The 22,378-nt window shown below is 56.5% G+C and overlaps 1 protein-coding gene across 12 annotated transcripts in view; it reads left to right on the top strand.

Moving 5' to 3' along the window:
* Positions 1-22,378, top strand: part of CACNA2D2 (calcium voltage-gated channel auxiliary subunit alpha2delta 2) — a 144,221-nt gene that overhangs the window by 109,451 nt on the left and 12,392 nt on the right. For 7 of the 12 annotated variants that reach the window (XM_045492908.1, XM_045492907.1, XM_045492906.1 and 4 more), the window contains exons 4-21: positions 2,598-2,657; positions 10,249-10,293; positions 13,526-13,667; positions 16,981-17,112; positions 17,301-17,358; positions 18,019-18,069; positions 18,198-18,297; positions 18,417-18,575; positions 18,811-18,918; positions 19,017-19,095; positions 19,671-19,720; positions 19,924-20,013; positions 20,192-20,263; positions 20,453-20,527; positions 21,749-21,823; positions 21,902-21,973; positions 22,060-22,131; positions 22,236-22,297. In XM_045492908.1, the coding sequence (XP_045348864.1) occupies positions 2,598-2,657; positions 10,249-10,293; positions 13,526-13,667; positions 16,981-17,112; positions 17,301-17,358; positions 18,019-18,069; positions 18,198-18,297; positions 18,417-18,575; positions 18,811-18,918; positions 19,017-19,095; positions 19,671-19,720; positions 19,924-20,013; positions 20,192-20,263; positions 20,453-20,527; positions 21,749-21,823; positions 21,902-21,973; positions 22,060-22,131; positions 22,236-22,297 (1,502 nt within the window). Of the gene's footprint in view, positions 1-2,597; positions 2,658-10,248; positions 10,294-13,525; positions 13,668-16,980; positions 17,113-17,300; positions 17,359-18,018; positions 18,070-18,197; positions 18,298-18,416; positions 18,576-18,810; positions 18,919-19,016; positions 19,096-19,670; positions 19,721-19,923; positions 20,014-20,191; positions 20,264-20,452; positions 20,528-21,748; positions 21,974-22,059; positions 22,132-22,235; positions 22,298-22,378 lie in introns of all 12 variants that reach the window. The other 5 variants (XM_045492902.1, XM_045492901.1, XM_045492904.1 and 2 more) reach the window with 2 other exon arrangements.

Raw genomic sequence — 22,378 nt, 5'->3', positions numbered from 1 at the left:
ATAGCACAGATGAGATATAGGCAGCAGGGATTCCAAGACGGATGGGCTCATTCCGAGAGGAGATGGTATGAGCTTAGTGGGCCTGAGGGTCACCCTAGGAAGGTGTCCAGGACCTTAGAGGGGGTCAGGATTGGAAGCAAGATATGGAAGGTATCTAGGAGTAGAGACCTGTGGTCCCTGAAGCTGGGTGAGGGGGGTAGGGGCCCCCCAAGCAGGCACCGCAAAGCAGGTGGGCAGAGGATGGAGCCTACAAAGAAGACAGGTTGGGTAGCAAGAGAGGGGATCAGAGTCCAGGAAGGGCTCAGCATTATAACGTGAGGGGGTTTGACTTCAAGAGGGACTTCCCTACCCTGTCCCCAAGACCCCCAGCCTAATAGTCTTCCTAGCATCCAGTGCTCTTGGCTGGAGGAAGAGGGGGAGCTAGGCCCAGTGGGAGTAAGGATGGCGCTGGTCAGCCCAGCCTGCCAGAAGAGGCATCCTGCCCCAGACAACAGAGGCCACAGCTCTGCAGGCCGTACCCCACCACCACAACTGTTACATGCTGGGAGGGAGGAAAACTGGTCTCCCGGGTCCTGATCCCCATTTCCCCATCATGAGCAGCTGGCAGGCTTTGTTAGAATCTCCCCCACTGAGGTCCACATGCCACACCAGGCCTGGACCAATGGACAGGGGGTATGTGTCCTAAATACCAAGAGACCAGGGCCTTCTGAGTAAGTGCTGGAGGCCAGGAGGCAGGACCCCACTGCTCCACCCATAGGATGGAATGGGGCAGGGATGGAAAAGCACAGCCCCTACTCTACAAGAGTTGCCCTGCTCCTCACTGGGCATCGTGGAATGTACCTTCAGACCTTGGTCATGGGCTGGGTAACACAAACGTGGCTGAGGGGCGCCTGGGTGGTTCGGTTGGTTAACAGTCGACTTCAGCTCAGGTCACAAACTCATGGTTCGTGAGTTCAAGCCCCAGCATCAGGCTCTGTGCTGACAGCTCAGAGCCTGGAGCCTCTTCGGTTTCTGTCTTCCTCTCTCTCTGCCCCTCCCCCGCTCACACTCTCTCTGTCTGTCTCTCAAAAATAAACATTTTCAGGGGCACCTGAGTGGCTCAGTCAGTTAAGCATCGACTTTGGCTCAGGTCATGATCTCACTGTTTGTGAGTTTGAGCCCTGCATCAGGCTCTGTGCTGACAGCTCAGAGCCTGGAACCTGCTTTGGATTCTGTGTCTCCCTCTCTCTCTGCCCCTCCCCCACTCATGCTCTGTCTCTCTGTGTCTCAAAAATAAATTAACATTAAAATTTTTTTTTAATAAATAATAAACATTTTTTTAACTAAAAAGAAAAAACAAGACAAACGTGGTTGTGAAGGCCAAACTCAGAGCCCCAGCCTGACCCAGACTATGTGACCTTGGAAAGGTTTCTCATTGTCTCCCTGCCCAGGTATCCTCATCTGAGGAAGACATGAGCAGTGACAGGTACACATGCTGTGTCACCAGCCTGGTGGCAGGCTTGGTATGCAGTAAGTGGCCAGTTCACTGTAACAGTCGTCAGTATGATTAACAGGACTTCACTGCACTCAGCTCCACAGGAGGCCCCAGAGGGCCATCTTCAGGAGCTCCAAGAGTTCCTGGAGGGACAGAATCCATGGAGGTGCAAAATAAGAATCTCTGGGCAGCCAGGGTTCAAGCCCTGAGGGTGGCAGAGTACCAATGCCTCTTTCAGGAAGCCCTCCATGACATCCCGAATTCCCACAGCACTAAGCTTCCTAGAATCACTTCAGCTACTCCTGCTCTGGTTCTACCCAGTTTTGTGCCTGTTTCCTCCTCTAAATTGTGAGACGACAGGGCTGGCTGGCCTGCCACACCTCCACACATCAGCATGGTCTGGTGCCAGGCGTGGTTGGTAACAGGGTGTGGGATAGAAGGACACAGAGCTGTGCTCACAGGCACAGGGGCCATGATGGAGGAGAGTGCAGGAACCAGCCCCAAAGGGTGGGCCAGGCTTGTGTGGAGAGAAGGCTTGGAGAGCCTTGCTGGGAAGGGGCTCAAGAAACCAGGACAGGGACAGTGGTAGGGGGCCTGGGTGGGCAGAGGTGTGCTAGGGGTACCTCCTGTTGGGCCCTGAGCAAGCTGGGGACAATGACACATCGGCAAGGCACTCTGTCACTTGTGGCAGTTCACCCTTGACTAGGGAGGGCCTCCTCTTGGCACTGGAGTGACACTGGTTTGTTGGAGGTAGAGTGGCAGTGGGGCTTGACTCCAGGGCCTGAGGCCTACTACATCCCAGGGGTCCCCCTGCCATCGTGTGGGCAGGAGATGTGGCTGGGCTAAAGTACAGGGAGTGTCATAGAGATGTCACAGGGAGATACCACTCAGGTCACTGTGCAGGCTTCACCTGTCCTATGTGAACCCAGCTGTGGGTGGGGGAAGGGCCCCCTTCTCAGCAAGCTGAAGAAGGTCTGGGGCCAAGGAATCTCTGAGGGTCTGGCAGGATGGGACAAGGGAGTCCGTGAGCCAGCCTGGACCCAGGGAGTACTAGGGATGGAGAAGGCTTGGGCTGGGCATGAGTCTTCCTCAGCCTCTGACCTCCCTGTGCTCTGTTCCTCAGAGATTGGCCGACGCTGCAGAGAACTTCCAGAAAGCCCACCGCTGGCAGGACAACATCAAGGTAAGAACTGCAGTGCCCTCCCCAGCCCCTACAACCTGCCCACCTCCAGCAAGGACAGATGTGAATTTGGGGGAGGGGGCGCTGCCCAGAAACACTGGAGGGGCACTGAGACCTCTGTGGAGTAGAGCCTGGAACCTTTGTCCAGCATTCAGCAAACATTTGAGGCTCCCCTTGGTGCTGGGCGAGAAGGTGCAGCTATGAACCTCTCACTCCACCCCAGAGGAGCTGTGGAGTCCCCCGCGGGCAGACATGCTGCTCTAAAGTGATGCTCCCCAAAGTTGGTGTTAACCTTGGTGGTTAAGGATGTGCCCAGACTCTGGAGAGACCCTAGGGCAAAGAAGTCCCTTGACTCCAGGACTTTTTAGACTTTAATACGCTGACTTGGAAGAGTCACTGCGGGAAGGGGACAGAGTTCCCTGTCTTCCAGGAGGCCGTGAGCCTAGGATAGGGGACTAGGCTGTCACAGCCACAAAAGCCCCTTCTTCCACCAGGAGAGCTCAGAAGGAGCCCAGGTGCCGAGGGAGTGGAGGGGTGAGAAGCTGGTGATAGGTCTCTTCTTGAGGGTGGAAGGGCCCAGAATGTGGAGGAGGGAAGGGAAGCCTCACTGCCCCCCAGTTTCAAACCCAGGTAACCCTCACAAATTCAGACAGCTGTGTGTGATTTGGACCGAGGCTGGATATACCGGCACCATTACTGTGAAGACAGCATCTCAGAGGGTCACAGTAAGCCACAAGGTAGACTGAGGCAGGGTTCCTCCCAAACTCAGGGAACCTCCCATGCCAGGGATGATGGAACGCTCAGGGACCAAGCCAGTTGGTGGTGCTCATGTGTCCTCCACAGCTGCTCAGGCCTCTGAGCCATGCCTCCTGGTGGTCTCTGCCAAACACCGGAAGAGGCACCAAGAGCTGCCTGCTGGGACCCAGGGACCAATAAGGGGCGGGTAGGCCCTTGCCACTGCAGCTCTGGGCCTGGCACTTCTGAGGGACAGGTGGATTATTATCCCTACTTAAACTGATGAGACCACTGAGGCACAGGGTGGTTAGACCGGCCTGACATACCTGTTGATGGCAGAGATTCACAGCTGGGCTGCCAGATACCAGGGGGTTCATGCCTATGATCCAGGCCCCCTCAACCTGTCTGTCCTCCTGCCTGGTCCCCATCTCTCCAGGCCACCCTGAGCCCTGCCCTGCCTTGCCCACACCATGGCATTCTTCCTTTGCTGCCTGGTGGGTATTGGCTGCTACCCTTAGGGAGCTCATGTGGGGTTGGAAGTAACAGATGATTTTTTACAGTGAACACATAAATGAGCTGATGACTCCTTGGACTGATCCCACCACCCCAGGAGCTCAGGACTGGCCCTTCTCTCCCTCCCTTTCCAACACCACCACCCCATGGGACCCACGGGTCCCCGTGCCACCTCAGCCCCTTGATCAGAAATATACATGGTGGTAGCCACTGGCACCTACCACTCAGACCATGCCCCCGCCTGCAAACAGCCCCCACTCTGGTAACTCCTCTGCAGGACCCAGCCCTCAGCCTGCGCTCAGGGTCCCAGGATCTGACTGTTCCTGTCCCCTTGTCATCCTCATTCATCACCCAACTCCTCCTATGCCCCAGCCACACTGAACACCTCACTCCAGACCCATTCCCAATCTCTGCCCAATGCCTTCTGTTCCTCCTGGAGGCCCGGCTTGTCTGTTCCTTCTTAGTGAGGCCTCTCCCATGCCCCGGCCATCAGCTCCTCCACTTTCTGGGTATCCAGGACCCTCGGCTCTTGCTCCGGCTCTTTGCTTCTGACATACCTGCATCCTCCCTCCCCACCCAGGACTATATGCAGAGCAGACAGGACTGGGAGTGAAGGAAGAGGGAATGATGGAATGAAAAGACCCACCCTCAGCCTGGTTTTCTCTCCCTCCCAGTCCAGGCCCCAAACAAGAAGACAAAGAGGCTGCCTCAGCCCCAAACCTATTTTTTTCCTGACTCTGCAAAAGACCCCAAATTTCCAAGGATCATCCTGCCAGACTCCTGACCTCTGATTTGCAGCTACTCCCAGAGGCAGGAACAGCTTATCCCAAGCCAGAGTGGGCACCACAGGGGCCTGCCAAGAAGGAAGGCCAAGGTCTCAGGGGCATCCAGAGGGTGCTGAGACCAGTACTGCTTAAGACACTGAGTAACTGTGGGGCCCAGCAAGGGTTTGCCCCTCTCTGGGCTCCAGTGTCCCCGTCTGGCAAAGGACTAGCTGGTCTTTGGTGCTGCCTGCTGGCCCAGGCATGGTGTGTGAAAGGGGAGGTCCACACGTCAGGCCATAGAGATGCCAAGTTGGTGACAGTGTGGGTGCATCTCTGGCCCTGGGTGCTCTTGTCCTAGTATGAGGCAGAAGTGAGCTCTGGCCAGCCCCCTCCCCTCAGCTTGGCCTGGAATGCCCCCAGCTGTGGGTGACCACAGGGCCAGCTGGTGTTTACCACCACCTCCCCCTCAGTCCGTCAGTCTGCCTGTCTGTCTATATCTTGAGCAGGGTGAAGCTGTAATCACCCCCTGCTTCCCAGCTGCTGGGTCAGGGCCCTGTTCTTCACCAGAAGCATTGCACTTGCCCCAGCTGCCAGGACGAAAGGCGTAAGTGCTAATGGTGGGCCCATTAGCTGGCACACCAGCCATGCCTGCCTGGGCTGCCAGTGAGAGCTGGCAGCAGCTGCAGGTGGGGACTGTCCATGCCAGGGGGGCACAGGGACTTGAGGCTGGGAAAGGGATGGTGTTTTTGTCCCTTGCAGGCACACCACCCACCCTTGAAACCATGTCCTTCCCGGTGACCTTCAGAAGGTACAGACAAAGAGCCATATTCCTCCCAGCACTCTAGGAGAGCCACAACCCCAGTGTCAAACCCAGGCCCTTTACATACGCCCGGCCGTCTCCCTGTAACACCCTCTCCTCCTCCTTCAAAATAGCAATGCCTCTCCCTCTCCAGTTAACTCCCTCGGGCTCCTCTTTCTGGTCTCTAAGCCTAGGATTGGCACCCGCTGCCCCAGGCCAGTATCCCAGTGGGCTCATCTGTCTGCCCCGCTCAAGGCCCCTCTAGGCCAGAAGCAGCTGGACCTGATTCAGTGTTGCCCACCAGCTGTCCATGTACCCAGTCGAGTGCCCTGTGGACAAGTTGGCCAAGAGCAGCTGGGCCTCAGTCTTCTTACCTCTGAGATGGGGAGAATGGCACCCGGCAGTTCTGGGCACAGAGAAGATGCTTGGCACATGGAATCCACTTCACGATCAGTAGGACGTGGCCCTCCCTGTGTCAACAGCACACAGTAGGTCTATATGCAGACCTCTGAGAAATGGACAGTGGTATAGCCACATCTGTATACACATACCATCTACACCAGCCCAGGGACTTGGGGGATCCTGGGGTCTGCAAGGTCAGAGCTGGGGTAAGAGAGTGAGGGAGCCGTGTCTGGATGTGAAGGCCCCCAGTTCCCCTCTTAGTCTCAGGCCATGACCCCACATACTGGCTGCGGCAGAGGCAGGGAACCTGTAGCCACAGCCCTTGGACCCCAGGAAAACCATGGTCCTTGTTAGCAGGCAGCACCTCCCATGACCCTGCAGACAGACAGCAGGTGCTCTGGTGCCTATAACACTTAGGGTAGATGAAGATGGCCTGCCTGCTGGACACCGTGCCTGGCACCATCACCACACTGTGCCAGCATTATCTGCCATCTAAACCGCCACCAGGGAGGAGCTGGGCCAGGGCATGGGTGGAAGAGACAGGAGATGCCATTGGCCCCAAGGCCTCAATGCCAACATCGGGACCTGTGGGAGGACAGAGTCCTGCCCTGGGAGTCTACTGGAGGAAGCAGTCCTACCCTGGGGAGTCTGGGAGTGGCGGACACAGCTCTACCCTGGGGGGTCTGATGGGAGAGGTAGCTCTGTCTGGGAACCTAAAAGGAAGACTGTGAAGGCTGGGCCAGGCCAGAGGAGCCGGCTGGACAGGACAGGTGGCCTCCCCAGCCTGAAGTCTGCCCCAGCCATCAGGCCTGCTGCCTGCCTCTCTGCCAAGCCGGCGACAGACGGCTCTCTCAGAAAACAGTCCTTTTGGCTGAGCTGAGCTGGCAGTGAGCCAGGGCAGGAAGGCCAAGCATCCTCACTGTATCCCATGGTACCAAACGACACCAACTGCTATTCCCCATGCTCGCTTCCTCACCGTGTTTCCCACCTGCCAGCACCCCTCGTGTTCTCTTTTGGGCTCAGCTCCAGCTAAGGAAAGTGTATGTGTCATCTATACAAGGGCCAGGTGGGCCCCTAGCCCCACCCTTTATGTGTCATCTGTGTACAGAAATCCACACGGGGGAGAAATGTGAGTTCAGAAGGGGTGATTCCCTCCACCCCCTGCCCAGTTTGAGCAAAATGGCCCCTAAAATACCAGGTAATAGAAAGGGGTGTATAAACCCCAGACATTAGGGATGCCCATTTCTCCACAAACAGAGGGTTTCTTCCACATTCAGGCCCCTCCCAGGGCTGTGGAGTTGCAAACCTAAGGGCCGCCCATGCACAGGGTTGGCCCTAATGCCTGGGGAGGCCCTGCTCCCTGTCCTAGTTCCCTCAGAGGGGGCATCATCATCATCCCGACTTTATATAGTGGGAAATCAAGACCCTAAAGCAAAGCCTCACTGAGGCTGCAGGATTTAACAGGCACCCGTGCCTCACTGATGAGATGGCGGTGACTCCCGGGGGTAGTTATGGAGCCGCTGGGGATTTTGAGGCTTCAGGCTTAGTTTTATTTTTTTTTTTAATTTTTTTGTGTTTATTTCTGAGACAGAGAGAGACAGAGCATGAGCAGGGGAGGGGCAGAGAGGGAGACACAGAATCAGAAGCAGGCTCAGGCTCCAAGCTGTCAGCACAGAGCCTGACGCAGGGCTTGAACTCACGAACCGTGAGATCATGACTTGAGCCGAAGTCGGTCGCTCAACAGACTGAGCCACCCAGGCGCCCCAGGCTTAGTCTTCACTCACTGTTCTGGATCCCAGAGCTCACATGTTCAGGTCAGGATTTGAGGCCAGGACCCTTTGCCAAGGCCCCTGCATGTAATCACTAGGTACCACCTCCTCGTGGTCTTACCAAGGCAGGGCAGTAATGGTGAACACCAGAGCACTGTGCAGGCCAAAGCAGACACAAAGGCCTTTCCAGGGACCCTCCCACCCCATCTCTGATGGTCACACCCCCAGCTCCACATCACATCAAGCATAGAGACCACAGCTGTGTCTACAATGTATTTTCACACATGTGACCTTGCCCGCCACCACCCCATGCTAATGCTACTCTCTCCCAAGGAAGGGGCATGGCCTGGCCTCTCAAGGTGGGAGACGTAGGGAGGGGTCCTGCCTCCTGGGGGACAAGGGCCACATACAGATTCCTGAGCCTTGCGCGTGGTACACAGGGGACCGGAACCCTCCTGAATGACACGTTCCCCCTGTGTCACTGATGCCACCAACATCTGATTCTCTGCTGAGACCATGAAACAGCAGGACAAAAAGACAAAGGGAGCCATTGGAGCAACTGGAAGGGTGGCCCAGGGGTGGCCCGGGTGCAGACAGGAGCCAGCCCAGCCTGTGAGAGAAGCACAGGTCTCCTGGGGGCCCCAGAGCTGCCGGCCCCTGCCCATGCCCTCTCCCGTCCTTGCTGGAGGTTTGCTTAAAAAGTTGGTGAGTGAAGCCCCATGTTCTAATCTGCAGTCCTCCCACCGCGCCCGCCTGTTTTCATTACGGAGGGAAAGAGCATCAGAGCCGTGTTTATAACCCCCTTTTAGATAACAAATCACATTTTCTTTTTGCCAGCGAGTGTGTTGAATTGATATTTTTTCCCCTCGGTTTAATGGGTTTGTGTGTTCAGGAATGATCTTCATCAACCGAAACTCCTTATTGTGTTTGATGTAATGTCAGCTTTCATTATGTGCTTCGGTCGGAGCCAGGCGCAAGGAAAGGCCGAGCACCCTGGAGCCTGGGCCCCGGCCCTCACCCCCACCCCGGGCCCACCTGGGCTCCAGTCTTCCTGGACTGGTGGGTGGGTGGGTGTGGGAAGGGTTGGAGATGCAACAGGAAGCCAGGTTGGAGCCTGGGTGCGAAGCCTTTCTTACCCCTGCCGTGTCCTCATCTGTATGTTGGGGGGTCACAAGCCCCACATTACCGTATGTGCAAAATGCTGGACACAGATGTCTCTGGTGGCAGAAGCAATCAAGTCTCCTCTGGTCTTACGTTCATCGGCTGTTGTGGTCTTGCCCAAGCGTGGTGCCAGGCATGTAGTCAGTGTTACAGAATGCTTGGATTATGCTTACGGGTATAGCCAGTGGCCTGTAGCCCCCAGACCTCTGGTGGGAGACAACTCACCACTGTCCCCACAACAGGCCCCCATACTGACCACCTCGAACCATGGCCTCAGACCCTGCACCTGGGCAGTCACCAAGGCCAAGCTCCACCCTGAAGCATGGGGAGCCTGAGCTAGGAGGGAGCAGTGCAGCCCTGAGGTCACACGGCAAAGAAGCGGCCAAGGTGACTTCCGCCCACCAAAGAGTAATCGCTGGCTCTGTGCTTGCTGTATTACAGCCAGACCATTGGGAGCCACTGGGACCACTGGGACCAAACTTCTTGATCAACACCCCCATTTTCAGGCCATAAAAAAGCAGACTGCCAGGGCCATGCACCAGGTTTTTGCTGTACAAAACAGCACTGAGGAGCACTGGAAGAGGGTGACTCGGACAGTGGCCTTATCCTGTGTCCTGACCCTAGAGCCCACAAGGGCAGGAGTGGAATGGCCCTACCTAAGCCGGTGGCACTCGATGGCACCAGATTCACCTTCTGGCGGCCTCTGTCAGCCACGCTTAGTTCTGATTAAAGATCATTAAACATGAAATTAGCCCGTTTGTGTTACGGGTCCCCGGGGTGGCCGGTGATTATGACGCGCAGATGGCCAAGAACCCAGGCGTCGGGCAGGCGGGTGAGGCCGGGATGTGTGGGGCTAACACTGCAGGCGCAGGCGGCCGGGAGGCAGGCGCGGGGGCTGGGCTTTGTTTTCTCCCGCTCCTGTTGTGTAAACCCCCTTGCATTTCACAACAAATCACAGATAATTAATAAGTACATGCCCGTAATGAGCAGGCTTTTTAATAGAAGAAATTGGAAGATGCGGTGTCGAGTCATTATTTCACTCTGGCCCAGACTCGGCTCTATTTTCCCATCTTCCTCACTACACCCCCCCACACACACACCCTCCAACCCCGGTAGTGCTTCAGTCAGAGTCTCTGCAGACAGGCTGGCTCTGACCCCACCCTTCAGCTGGGCTGCAGTACTAAGACCCTGGTCCTGGAGTCCAGGAGCCCTGGGGAATCCCCACCCAACCTGGAGCACCACATCCCCCTGGAGCCTGTGAGGGCCCCTGAAGGGCTTTGTCTGGGGTGGGGGTGGGCATGCCAGGCCTGACTCCCGACAGCCCTCCCCCTGGCTCCTCTGGATGAGAGATGAGTGAGGGGACCGTTGCTGGCCTCAGGGCAGGCATCCTGGCTGCACCTCAGGTCACTTTGTAAGAAGCTGTGGGGGTCAAGGTGTCTGTCTCCCACCAGGAGGAAGACATCCTGTACTATGACGCCAAGGCCGATGCTGAGCTGGTGAGTGCCCCACCTACACTGGGGGAGGGAGAGCTGCCAGAGCCCCACACCCTCCCTGGGCTAGTGGCCTCAGCTGTGAAATGTTAGGTCTCAGCTTCTTCCACATTCTGAGGTCACCCTGCAAAGTACTGGTGGCACAGGCCCCATGCCCAGCCCCAGACAGGTAGTGAGACACTTGGACCTCATCTAGTGGGTCAGTCCAGGTGCCAGCATGGAGGGGACTGACTGCTATGGGAGCAGGGAAGAGGGAGCAGTTGGGAGGGCTTCCTGGAGATGTGCAGGCAGGGCCCGGCTGTGGCTGTGGCTGTGGCTGTGGCTGTAGGCCATCGGGTGTGTTTCAGGTGGTGCAGGTACCTTCCCTGTGGTGAGGGGAGCAGCAGCTTCAGTTGTGCTGAGCACCCCACGGTCGTCCCCGCTGTGCTCACCTGGAGCTCAGTCAGTCTTGCCCTAGCTGAAGAGGCAGCCCAGCCCTGTGCCTGTTCTCCAGACGAAGGACAGGACTCGGGCTCTGCTGGGGTCACTGCTTCAGAAGCGGCGGCACTCGGGGTGACCGGAGGACCCAGACCTACACTGCTTTTCTGCCTCTGTGTCACTGATTAGCCCATGTCTGCTTGGGCTGCCCTGTCACCAGAGGCCTCACATGAAAGACATAGGACCATTTTGGTAGCAAGGGACCTACTGAGGAGGCAAGAGTGCCCAAGAGTGCAGGGCACTCAGAGTAGACAGTGTTTGGTGAACCTGTCAAGGCCCAAGTCCATCTGCCTGCCTTTGAGGCAAAAGCAGTTGAACCTGACTATCTCCTCTGTGAACAGAGGTGTCATAACAGCTCACTCTCTGGCATCCCACCTGCACTGGCTGGGGCAGGAGCCGCCAAATCCGGTGTTCCTCTGCCAGGCTTATTGGCCAGGGGCATTTCCTGGGGTGAGCAGGAGGTAGACAATGACACCAGGAGGTGGGCAGGCAGGAAGCGATCCCTGCAGAGGGTCCGTGGTGCCAGGCTGGCCTGGGTAAGCCTTCAGGAGGGCAGGCGGGCAGGGGGCCCAAGAAGGAGGAGTGGGTGGGCGAAAGCAGGTGTGCTTCCCCCTTGGCTGAGCCTCCGTGGCTCCCAGAGAAGTTGCTAAAATTAAAGCTGGAATCTGAAATTCAAATGAAGAGCGAACCTTTAATTAGACCCTGAATCTAATTCCTTACCCCCCTCAGCAGCGGGCTGTAATTTTAGCAATCAGTGCATTAAATATAAACCAGGAGACGGCGGTTGCCCACCATAAAAAACCCCTGGCATGGGGGTAGCACTGAGGGGGCTTCTTGGCCTTTCTGGTACCCAGGCCCCTACCAGGATCCCCTGAACTCCCTGTGTCCAGGACTCCCAACCCCTGGCCCTAAATCGATTCCCTGCCCCTGGAGGGAGAGTCATCCTCTGTGGGGCTGGGCTAAGGTCAGGCCAAAAGCTGGGCCTCGTCTGGCCCTCCTATAAATATGCACATATTTGCCAACTCCCCTGCGTTGTGTTGTTTTGTTTTTTTAATCTTTGCCAGAGGTACAGTTAGAGATCTTTCTAGACCATTTACTTTTAAATTACCAACCAGAAGGTGGGGGTGGGGGAAAGAGAAGGAAGGAAAAAGTTCGCCAGCTGATAGCTTATCAGAACGGAATCCAAATGTCACATTAGTTGGGAAAGTTGGGAGATTAAATTTTCCAGCGCCCTTCATCTGCCGCTGACATTTCGGGGGCTTTCTTCTCCCGCACCTCCCCCTCCTCCAAGCAGAACGTGAGTGGCTCACGCCTCAGAGGCGGCAGGCTCCGCAGCTGCCTGCCCTGGCTTTACCCAGCATCCAGGAGCTTCTGAGGGTCCTCCAAGGGTGTGCCGAGGTGGGCAGAGGGTGGCACACGTGGTGAGGGATGAGGGGAGGGCAGCAGATGGCTTGGATTTTGCCGTACAAAATCCACCCTTGAAGAGATGCTGCAGACCCTTCCGAGCCATGCCAACCCCCACACGGCACCCCCCATCTAGGCAGTAATTCATTCCCCAGGCTGGAGGATGGACCCAGAGCCCTCCTGGGCTGGGGACGTGTAGGGAGACACGATCACCCTTTCCCCAGACAAGATACAGCCGGAGGAGGGAACACCGCGCTTGTGCCTAGGACCCAGTGAGTGGTCGGCAGAACCACGAGGGGGTGGAAGTGAGCTAAGCCAGAGGTTGAGGGGCACTGAGGGGGCATGTGGATAGTCCAGCTGCTTACACCCCTTCCTCCCAGGGCACAAGGCCCCCCCCCAGCTCTGCCCCTGCCCTGCCTTGATCTCCGTCCCTCCTTGCCTCCCCCTCTGGCTCTTTCTTGCCTTCCTCTTCACTCTCTGCCACCATCTTCCCTTCCCTTCCCCCTTGCACACCTGCACCCGTGCCTGCCCCCACCCCCACTCGGCTGCAGCATCAACACTGTAGCTGCAGACCCATTCCTGCCAGCCTGTGGTGGTGGGCGGGGGTGCACGGCGCATGCCCAGCCTGCTCGGCCGAGAGATGCCGTAATTGGCACCTGTCAGGCGGCTGCAGCTCATTTTAGAAAGTCAACGGGGACCTTTGCAATCCTGCTGCTAGCGGGCGCTGAGGACCCTCCCTCCGGAAGTTACTGGGTCTCAATGCTAGCCTCCACCCCAGCCCAGCTCTCCCCCCAAACTCAGCCCCTACAGCCATCAGCTGTAGGGATGGTGCCCCTCCCCCAGATGGGGCAAGGGCCCTCTCCCTGGTGCCAAAGGAACTCCGTGCAGGGGATGGGCGGGGCCCAGGGAGCGTGGGGGTGTGGGTTCCAAGGCTCCTGGGACGGGCTGCCTAGGCCTCCCTGTGATTGCATAAGCCTGTCCTTATAAGTAGAGGACTGCAGCCCGCTCTTTCTCAGTGGCTCTAAGATTTGTCTCCTTCACTGATAATTGGTTTTCAAGAATGTGGGAAAGGGTCAATTTGGCATTTGGAATTTGGGTTTAGCAAATGTAGGGACGGTGGGTAGGGTGGGCAGGGGCAGGTGGGAGTCACAGGCCTCCTGGGTGAGGGGTCCGTACCCCGTATCCATCTATTCCTGTGTCTCTCCATCTCTCTCCGTTTCTAACTGCAATAGTCTCTGATTCTGAGATGCTCCTAATCACCTAGGCTCTGGCCCTCTCCTGCCTGCAGAGCTGTCCAACCCCACTCCCCATTTCCCAGCCCTGACACTACTGTGGTGGGGGGTATCCCTTTCTGCAGGACGACCCTGAGAGTGAGGATGTGGAGAGGGGGTCCAAGGCCAGCACCCTAAGGCTGGACTTCGTTGAGGACTCAAACTTCAAGAACAAGGTCAACTACTCGTACACGGCCGTGCAGATCCCCACGGACATCTACAAAGGCTGTGAGTGTGCAGAGCAATCAGAAATAACCCTCCCCCACCACCATGGGGGCAAGGCCCACTGCCTGGGCACTGCCAGGTCCCAGGTGCTCAACCAGTGCCATCTGCCTTCAGCCCCTTATACCCAAGGTCACACATGCTCACCCACACACAGTCACCAAATCATTCTCAGGCACGGCCTGACACTAACCCTCAGCAAACTACAAAGCACTCAGACTCCCCACCCCGTGCATGTGCAGTGTCCTGCCCATGTGTAGACATGTGCCCACCTGAATGCTTGCACACAACTTGTTCCCCTACATGCTGGACCAAGTCCCCACAGGCCCCCAAAGCAGCTCCTCCCCACCATCCCCCATTCCCTGGCCCCATGCAAGCATGGGTTGAGGAGCTACCACATCAAGTGGCCTCAAGGGCTGGAGGAACAGGGATGTCCTCACTCACAGACAACAACCTGGAACGTCTCCTTCCTTGTCCAGGGACAGGGCAGCTTTCATAATGAGGAAACGAAGTCACTGCAGCTGGAAGGATTTGAGTCAGACATGAGGAGGAACTTCCTGAAGATCTTGGGAGGTGTAGGGGAAGGAGACCAAGAGTCAAGCACTAGAGAGAGAGCTCTAGCAGCAGGCCTTAGGGCCCTGGGGTCTGTTGAGCATAATTCTGTGAGCACCTACAAGGCAGCCTCAGAATCCAAGGGTCCCACCAGGTGGAGGGTCTTGGAACACAAGTCCCACAGCTTCTGGATAGTGTCCAGAATGCAAGGAATCCTCCAGGGTCCTCAGGGAGGCCCCCCTCCACCCTTAGGGTCAGCCAGGCCTTCTAGGCAGCCTCAGGCGTGGGTGAGGACAGATGCTTCCCCCACACACACCATCCCATCCCTGCCACAGGCCGCCTGCAGGCCACCTGCCCGAGCCAGCCGAGGAGCACTATCACAGGCAGGCACACTAATTAAAACAGGAGCCATACCGCCCTCCCCAGTCACCCCTCGCTACCCACACAAATTACATTTTATATGTTTTTTATTTACTGTGTCACTTTTAATTAAATCTGTAATCGCCTGCCTGAGGGGGCATGGTCCCCGTTTCCCATCTCAGCGTGATCTGAGAGTGTGTGCACATGGGTGTGGGTGTGTGCACATGGGGCTGAGTAGCAGGCCCTTTCCAGGCAGGGAGGCTGGAGTGCTTGCACAAGTGTGTCTTATAGTGAATGCGTGTGTGTGCATGTGGTCGTGGATACCTGCAGGGACAGCCCAACTGAGGTGGGGGTCTCCTCTTGGCTCTTGACCTGAGTCAGTAACACCCCTATGGCAGCAGCTAGACAGGCTTCCAGGACAGTCTGCTCTAAGCCTCTCATTGGGAAGATGGGGAAACTGAGGCCCAGTGAAGGTTGGGACTTGCCAGGCAGACTCTCCCAGGACAGGCAGTACTATATGAAACATTTGAGAACCTGGCTTTATTTTTTTGTTAAAGAGAAAAATAGAAATTGTTCGACTCACTAAGTTTCTAAATTAGCAACAGGACCATAACATACTGTTCAATAGGCACAGCCAATGCTAGAAATGTGTTTTGTTTTCACATTATAGTCAGTTAAGGGAAGCTACAAGGACAGAGAGAAGGGAGAGGGAGCAGAGGGAGAAGAATTAGGCAGCACACAAGATGCAGCAGAGGCCACACACTGGAGGGAGAGAACAGAGGGACCATGCCCTGGAATGTGTCAGCGCCCCCTAGGCTGTGAGTGGAGCCTTGAGCATTTATATCTTTTTTTTTTTTTTTTTAAGTTTATATATTTATTTTGAGAGAGCACACAAGTTGGGGAGGGGCAGAGAGAGGGAGAGAGAATCGCAAGCAGGCTCCACACAGTCAGTACAGAGCCCCATGCGGGGCTTGAACCCATGAACCATGAGATCACTACCCGGCTGCTTAACCCACTGAGCCACCCAGGCGGCCCCAGCACTTGTATCTTTAAATCACAGCTCTTCATCTGCTTTAAAGATTTCAGTGTTCAGAGGCTCTGCTCTGAAGAGAAGAGCAGAGGCTTTGGAAGGCATTCTTGGGTTTTCACTTGGGGTGGATCTTTGATAAGGATCTCAGGGACAAGTGGGACAATGGTGTAAGAAAGGAAGTGGAAGAAACTGGAGGAAAAAAACAGCCCCTAGGGGAAGGGGTCAGGTATAGAGGCCTGGCAGTAGCAGGTGTCCAGCTCCTGGTGGGTTTTTGTTTTTTTTTTTTTTTTTTGAGTGTCCTACATACAGGGACAGACACACTACACATAAGAGAACACGTGCCACACACATACATCGGCCGGATTTAGGCCTGTCCTGAGTTGGGGGTGGGGATGCTGCTCAAGCCATCCTGAGTCACTGCCCTGGCTGAGGGATCTATAGGACCGAGCCCATTCATCTGACAGGAGCCTTGATCTGTAAGGGCGCATAGGGGTGGGTCTGGCCAAAGAATCACCTGTGTGCAGCCACAGAGGCCAGGGGAAAGGGAGGGTGAGGGTAACTGGTCATGGGGGACTGTGAGAGCAAAACCCATTGGTGTCCTCCAATGGGTGCAGAGTGCTGTGCCCTTGTGCCCATGGCAGCAGTCGGTCTGCTGGGCAGGTAAGTTGAAGGGTGAGGGACTCACACACCTGACTGGAAACAGAGGTTCAACACAGATATACCTGTTAGGGAGTGTAGGCTGTATGCATGTGTGTGTGTGTGTGTGTGTGTGTGTGTGTGTGTGTGTGTGTGTGTGCGCGCGCGCAAGTGTGCGTGCAAGTGTTGGAGCAAGATCATAGCATAGCCCCTGCCCCTCCAAGAGCCCCTGCCCCCGCCCCTGCCTGCTCCTGGCCCCAGTTGATTAATCATGGAGCTGAGTGGCTTCCAGCTTATCAGGTACCTTAATAGCTGAATAATTCCAGCCCCATCATCGGGCCCTTAATTGCTTTCTTGTGGCTGCAGCCCGGAGTGCATGCTGAGTGGGTGAGCTCCCAAGGGACCAGCTGCAAGCTTCAGGCAGCATGCTGGATGGGCATCCCAAGGTACAACTCCCTGCCACCTGGGCAGCCCCTCTCCAGGGGCCACAGGCCATAGCTGCCCTGCCTGATCATGTGGGGCCTGGCTGAAGGGTAGGCTAAGCTGACTCAGGATGGGGTGAGGACCTGGAAGTCTTCCTGAAGGAGGTGGTGCAGCCCCAGCCGAGCCTTGGGGAATGAGATCCTGGCTAGGCAGAGAGCAGGTGAGGCTTTCCAAGCGGGGCATGTCATTGTGGTGAGGTCCCACAGGGGGACTGCCCAGGTGCTTTTCACCTCAGCCCCCCCCCCATTTCCCCCGCAGCCACTGTCATCCTTAATGAACTCAACTGGACAGAGGCCCTGGAGAATGTGTTTATCGAGAACCGCAGGCAGGACCCCACACTGCTGTGGCAGGTCTTTGGCAGTGCCACAGGAGTCACTCGCTACTATCCAGGTAAGTGTCAGCCCGTCTCTCCTGTCCACTCAGCACACAACCCTCCTCCATCACCCAGCCCACTTTTCCTGAGGTGTGTGGGGTGGGTGGTCAACCCTGTGGGCTGTGGAGTAGCCACTCCTGCAAAGGCTGCCTATCCTTGCAGGGCCCTTCCCTGCTAGACCCCCTCACCTCCTCTCCTCCCACAGCCACCCCATGGCGAGCCCCTAAGAAAATCGACCTGTACGATGTCCGAAGGAGACCCTGGTGAGTGAGCAAGGAGGAGCTGGGAAGGGACACCCCCTCAGTTCCCCCACCTCTGCTGCCTGCTCCCCTCCCTCCCGATATCCAGGCCTCAGAGCAGGGCGCAGCCAGCTCTATCCAATTTTCATTTCACACATCGTTGCCACTGGAAAATGGATCCCATCACCCAGGCAGGCCTCCCAGCTGCCTCTGCCCCCCATCCACTGCCCGGCACTCCACCCCCTTGGGACTGAGGGATTGGGCCAGTTGGGGGTTCCCAAGAGTGGATGTCGGTTGGCCAGCCCCACACCACCCATCTGAACCCTGGACACCTCACCCTTTGCTCTGCCTCTCCTGCAGTACCCCATGACATCCTCTTTCCCTGCCACCTGTTCATTCCTGCACACAGCTGGGACTCAGACCTTGGGGCCTCATCCTGGGCCAGGGGACATACCTTCTACCCCCTCTCTGGATCACCTGCTCACGCCTCCTTTGGCTCAGGGTCACTCGTGTCATGGGCAAGGACTGTTTTTTTAAGTGTGATATCCTTGGTGCCTAGGACCCTGTCTGGCCCCTGCAGTGGATGCTCAGTAGAAACAATGTTGAATCAATATATGGGTGGAGGGAGAAAGGACCCACAAAGTCCCAGGGAGGCTGGCCCTAATTGAGGCTTCTCCCGGGCAGGTATATCCAGGGGGCCTCGTCGCCCAAGGACATGGTCATCATCGTGGATGTGTGAGTGAGCAGTGCTGGCAGAAGGGGTGGGGGGAAGCAAGGGGTGACCATCTGCTGCCTGGGAACACTCATCAGGGAACGGCAGGAAAATGCCTAAGGCCTACCTAGTGCCTCCATGACCTTACCAGGAGTGGCAGCGTGAGTGGCCTGACCCTGAAGCTGATGAAGACGTCCGTCTGTGAGATGCTGGACACGCTCTCTGATGATGACTATGTGAACGTGGCCTCGGTGAGTGCCAAGGTGGTAGCGGGTGAGGAATGGGTCATACACACACCACCCCCTCACCGTGCAACAGCTGACTGCCCTGGCCAGCCTGAGGCCACTCACCACCCTCACTGTCCCTGCAGTTCAATGAAAAGGCACAGCCTGTGTCATGCTTCACACACCTGGTGCAGGCCAATGTGCGTAACAAGAAGGTGTTCAAGGAAGCTGTGCAGGGCATGGTGGCCAAGGGCACCACAGGCTACAAGGCCGGCTTTGAGTATGCCTTCGACCAGCTGCAGAACGTGAGCCCCGTGGGTGGGTGAGCGGGTGGCTGGGGACAGGCAAAGGCCCGGGCTTGGTGACACCGGGGAAATCAAGACGAATGGCCTTGTTAGCGCCCAACAGGCAGCTCGGGCAGAAGCACCATCTGCTGTGGGGAGGAGGGTCTGAGGGCCAGGCCTTCCAGAGGGAGGGAGACCCACCCCTGGACCGGGGAGGGGCCGAGAGCTGCCTGACCCCAAACCTACTCCTGACCAGTCCAACATCACTCGTGCCAACTGCAATAAGATGATCATGATGTTCACGGATGGTGGTGAGGACCGCGTGCAGGATGTCTTTGAGAAATACAATTGGCCCAACCGGACGGTGAGGCTCAGCCCAGGCGGGGGCCACCCTGACCTGGGCCCGGTTCAGGGGAGGGCTGTCATCTGGTGGCCACAGCAGTAACCCCAAGCCCCAAACAGGTGCGTGTGTTCACTTTCTCCGTGGGGCAACACAACTACGACGTCACACCCCTGCAGTGGATGGCCTGTGCCAACAAAGGTACCACGTCCAGCGTCACTGCCTCAGGGCCTGCCTGCCATGCCCTGCTGTCCATTGGGTTGATTGTCCACATGTCCATCCGTACGTCCAGCTTTCCAGCTGCCTGTTTACCCACTGCCCATCTTCCTGTGCCTGTGACTGTCCATCTTTCTGTCTGGCCATGTAACTTGTCCATATGACTGAGCATCTTTCGGCCCATCTGTCTGTCCATTGTCCATCCATCTCCTGTCTGATCTGCTCTTGTGTCTGTTTGCTGGTCAGTCTACCTCTCCATATATTTGGGCCTGGCCTCTGGGTGGACTCTGAATGTCACTACCATCCTAGCAAGAGGGACCTCACCCTGCCTCTGCTTCCTTACACCCCTACACTCATGACCCCTTTCCTAGCATCAGTCCAATTGACAGGGCAGTGGAAGGGAGCACTAAAGGGATAGGAGTTTGGGGGGGAGTGACACCAGAAAGAGAGGAGTCCTGAGGGACAAGTCCAGGGCTGCTGACATCCCAGGGTACAGAAGCCCCTGTGCCATGGATCCCATGTACCACCCAGACCCACCTCTGCCTCCTCTTCCCTCACAGGTTACTATTTTGAGATCCCTTCCATTGGAGCCATCCGCATTAACACACAGGTGAGACTGTAGGGCACCTCCCGGCCTCCACCTCCCAGCACCTTGCCTCCTGGGCACTGCGTGAACAGTGGGCTGCTGTGATGTGATGTGCTGTGATGTGCTGTCACAGAGCGCCCTCTGGTGACGTGCTGATATGCCGGGAGGCAGAACAGGGAAGGTGCAGTGGGCATGTGAACTCGTGACCCCTGTCACCTTCTCCCCAGGAATATCTGGATGTATTGGGCAGGCCCATGGTACTGGCAGGCAAGGAGGCCAAGCAGGTGCAGTGGACCAACGTGTATGAGGATGCACTGGTAAGGCCTCTGGGCCCCCACAGATGTGTCCACAAGGTCATGTTCCTTAAGGGCCCCCATATGGGAATAAACCAAACAGAAGAAAAAATGGGACCTGTGCCTGAGCCCATCCTCTGAACACTCAGGGTAGGGCATGGCTGGCCACATCCTCTAACCCATCCTCTTCCTCTCCCTTCAGGGGCTGGGGTTAGTGGTGACAGGGACCCTCCCTGTTTTCAACCTGACACAGGATGGCCCTGGGGAAAAGAAGGTAAGGTTCCCCACTCGGGAACAACTAGGCATACCCTAGCAGGTCTGGGATGGAGGAGGGACAGACAGGCCTTCAGCCTGGACAGGGGCAACTATTTGTGAACAGCTTGAGGCCTTGGGCGTGAGGTTTGGACAGTGGGGCTTCCCCGTGGAATTGAACCCATTTCAGACCCCATGCCTCTGTTCCCAGAACCAGCTGATCCTGGGTGTGATGGGCATCGATGTGGCTCTGAATGACATCAAGAGGCTCACTCCAAACTACACGGTAAGTATTCATCTGCCCATCCACCATGCTCTGCCTCCCCACAGGGACACAAGCCAGGCTCAGCAGAGGAGTCTAATGGGGATTACAGCACCTCCAGGGACACCTCTGAATTCAGGCAGTCAGGAGAGGCTTCCAGAGGAGGTGACCTTGGGCCTAGAGCTGGGGTTGGCAAACTTTCTGTGAAAGGCTAGACTATGAATATTATAGGCTCTGCCAGCGTAAATACTCATCCTCAGTTCTGCTGTTGAACTGCGAAAACAGCCACAGACAAAACAAATAAATAGGCATGACTGTGTTTGAATACAATTTTGTTTGTGGATCATGAAATTTAAATTTCACATAATTTTCACATGTCATGAAATAAAATTCCATTTTTGGTCTTTTTCAACCACTTAAAAATGTAAAAAGAAACATTCCTAGCCATACGGTAACAGGTGGCGGGCCAGGTATAGCCCATGGGCCATAGTTTGCTGACCCCTGGACTGTCAAATAGATAGGAGGTGTACCTTGGAGTTACAGGAAACTCTGTGGGCAAAGGACTAAAGGTGAAAAACAAAATCATAAACCAGGGAGGGGGCAAGGTCAGTGTGGCTGGCCCAGCGCCTGTGTTGAAGGCAGTTTCAGGTTTGGTTGTGAAAGGGGTAGAGGTGGGATGTGTGTGACAGCATGTCTACACCTGAGCCACATGAAGGCCCCATGTCATTGGCCCCCATGTGCAGTGAGAAAACAGTCTAGAGAGCTAAGGGTGAGTCCAGAGTCCCATTCACTCATCCTTTACTTCCACCTGGAAGGGGTACCCGGGAATTCCAAGGGCACTCTCTTCCCTATGCACTCTACTGAGATGGCGACCAGGAGGAGACACTAGTGGGGAGGGGAGGAGAGGGTAACAGCAGCCTTGAGGGGCCAGTGGAGGCAGAGCAGTCTGGCTGACTGACAGCTCCATGACAAGCAGGGGTAGTTGAGGCAGAAGGCCAAATCAAATTGTGGTCCCATGATGCCGGTCAGCCTCAGCAAGAGCTGGTGCACACGGGATACCAGCCTGCTGGACTTGAGCTTGAGAAACAGCTTGAAAAACAGGCTCGAGGTCACATTGCATGTGGGGGCCCCTGGCCCAGGCAGGCAAACCTCAGTGGTATCGAAAGCAGGCTCAGGAAGAGCTCGAGAGTCTAGAGAATCCCTGCCTAGCCCTCCAGGCCCTGAGCTCCCAATCTACGCCCCCAGCTTGGAGCTAACGGCTATGTGTTTGCCATTGACCTGAACGGCTACGTGTTGCTGCACCCCAACCTCAAGCCCCAGGTGAGCCAGGGGGGTGGCCAGGAGGAGGGTAAACTCTACAGGATGGGGACCCCTGACTTCCTGCCCTGCCTCCCACAGACCACCAACTTCCGGGAGCCTGTGACTCTGGACTTCCTGGATGCTGAGCTGGAGGATGAGAACAAAGAGGAGGTAAGGAAAAGGAGAGGAGTAGAGATGGGGGTACCCAGAGCAGCAGAGAGTAGGGACCCCACCCCTCACATCTCTGGTCCTTCCAGATCCGTCGGAGCATGATCGATGGCAACAAGGGCCACAAGCAAATCAGAACGCTGGTCAAGTCCCTGGACGAGGTGAGAAGATGGTATAGGGGCACAGAGTCAGAGTGGGCATCCTCCCGTACTCCACCCCACCCCTGCCTACTGGCCCAAGTACTTGACTCAGCCTCTTCTCCCAGAGGTACGTAGACGAGGTGATGCGGAACTACACCTGGGTACCTATAAGGAGCACCAACTACAGGTGAGTGGGTGAGGGCTGGGTAGGCAGGGAGGGGTGGGGGCAGCCCCAGAGCCCAGAGTCTGAGCCCTGTGCTTGCCCAGT

Source organism: Leopardus geoffroyi, chromosome A2 (genome assembly GCF_018350155.1).
Source record: "Leopardus geoffroyi isolate Oge1 chromosome A2, O.geoffroyi_Oge1_pat1.0, whole genome shotgun sequence".
NCBI classification, from domain to species: Eukaryota; Metazoa; Chordata; class Mammalia; order Carnivora; family Felidae; genus Leopardus; species Leopardus geoffroyi.
This window is presented reverse-complemented; position numbering and strand designations above follow the sequence as displayed.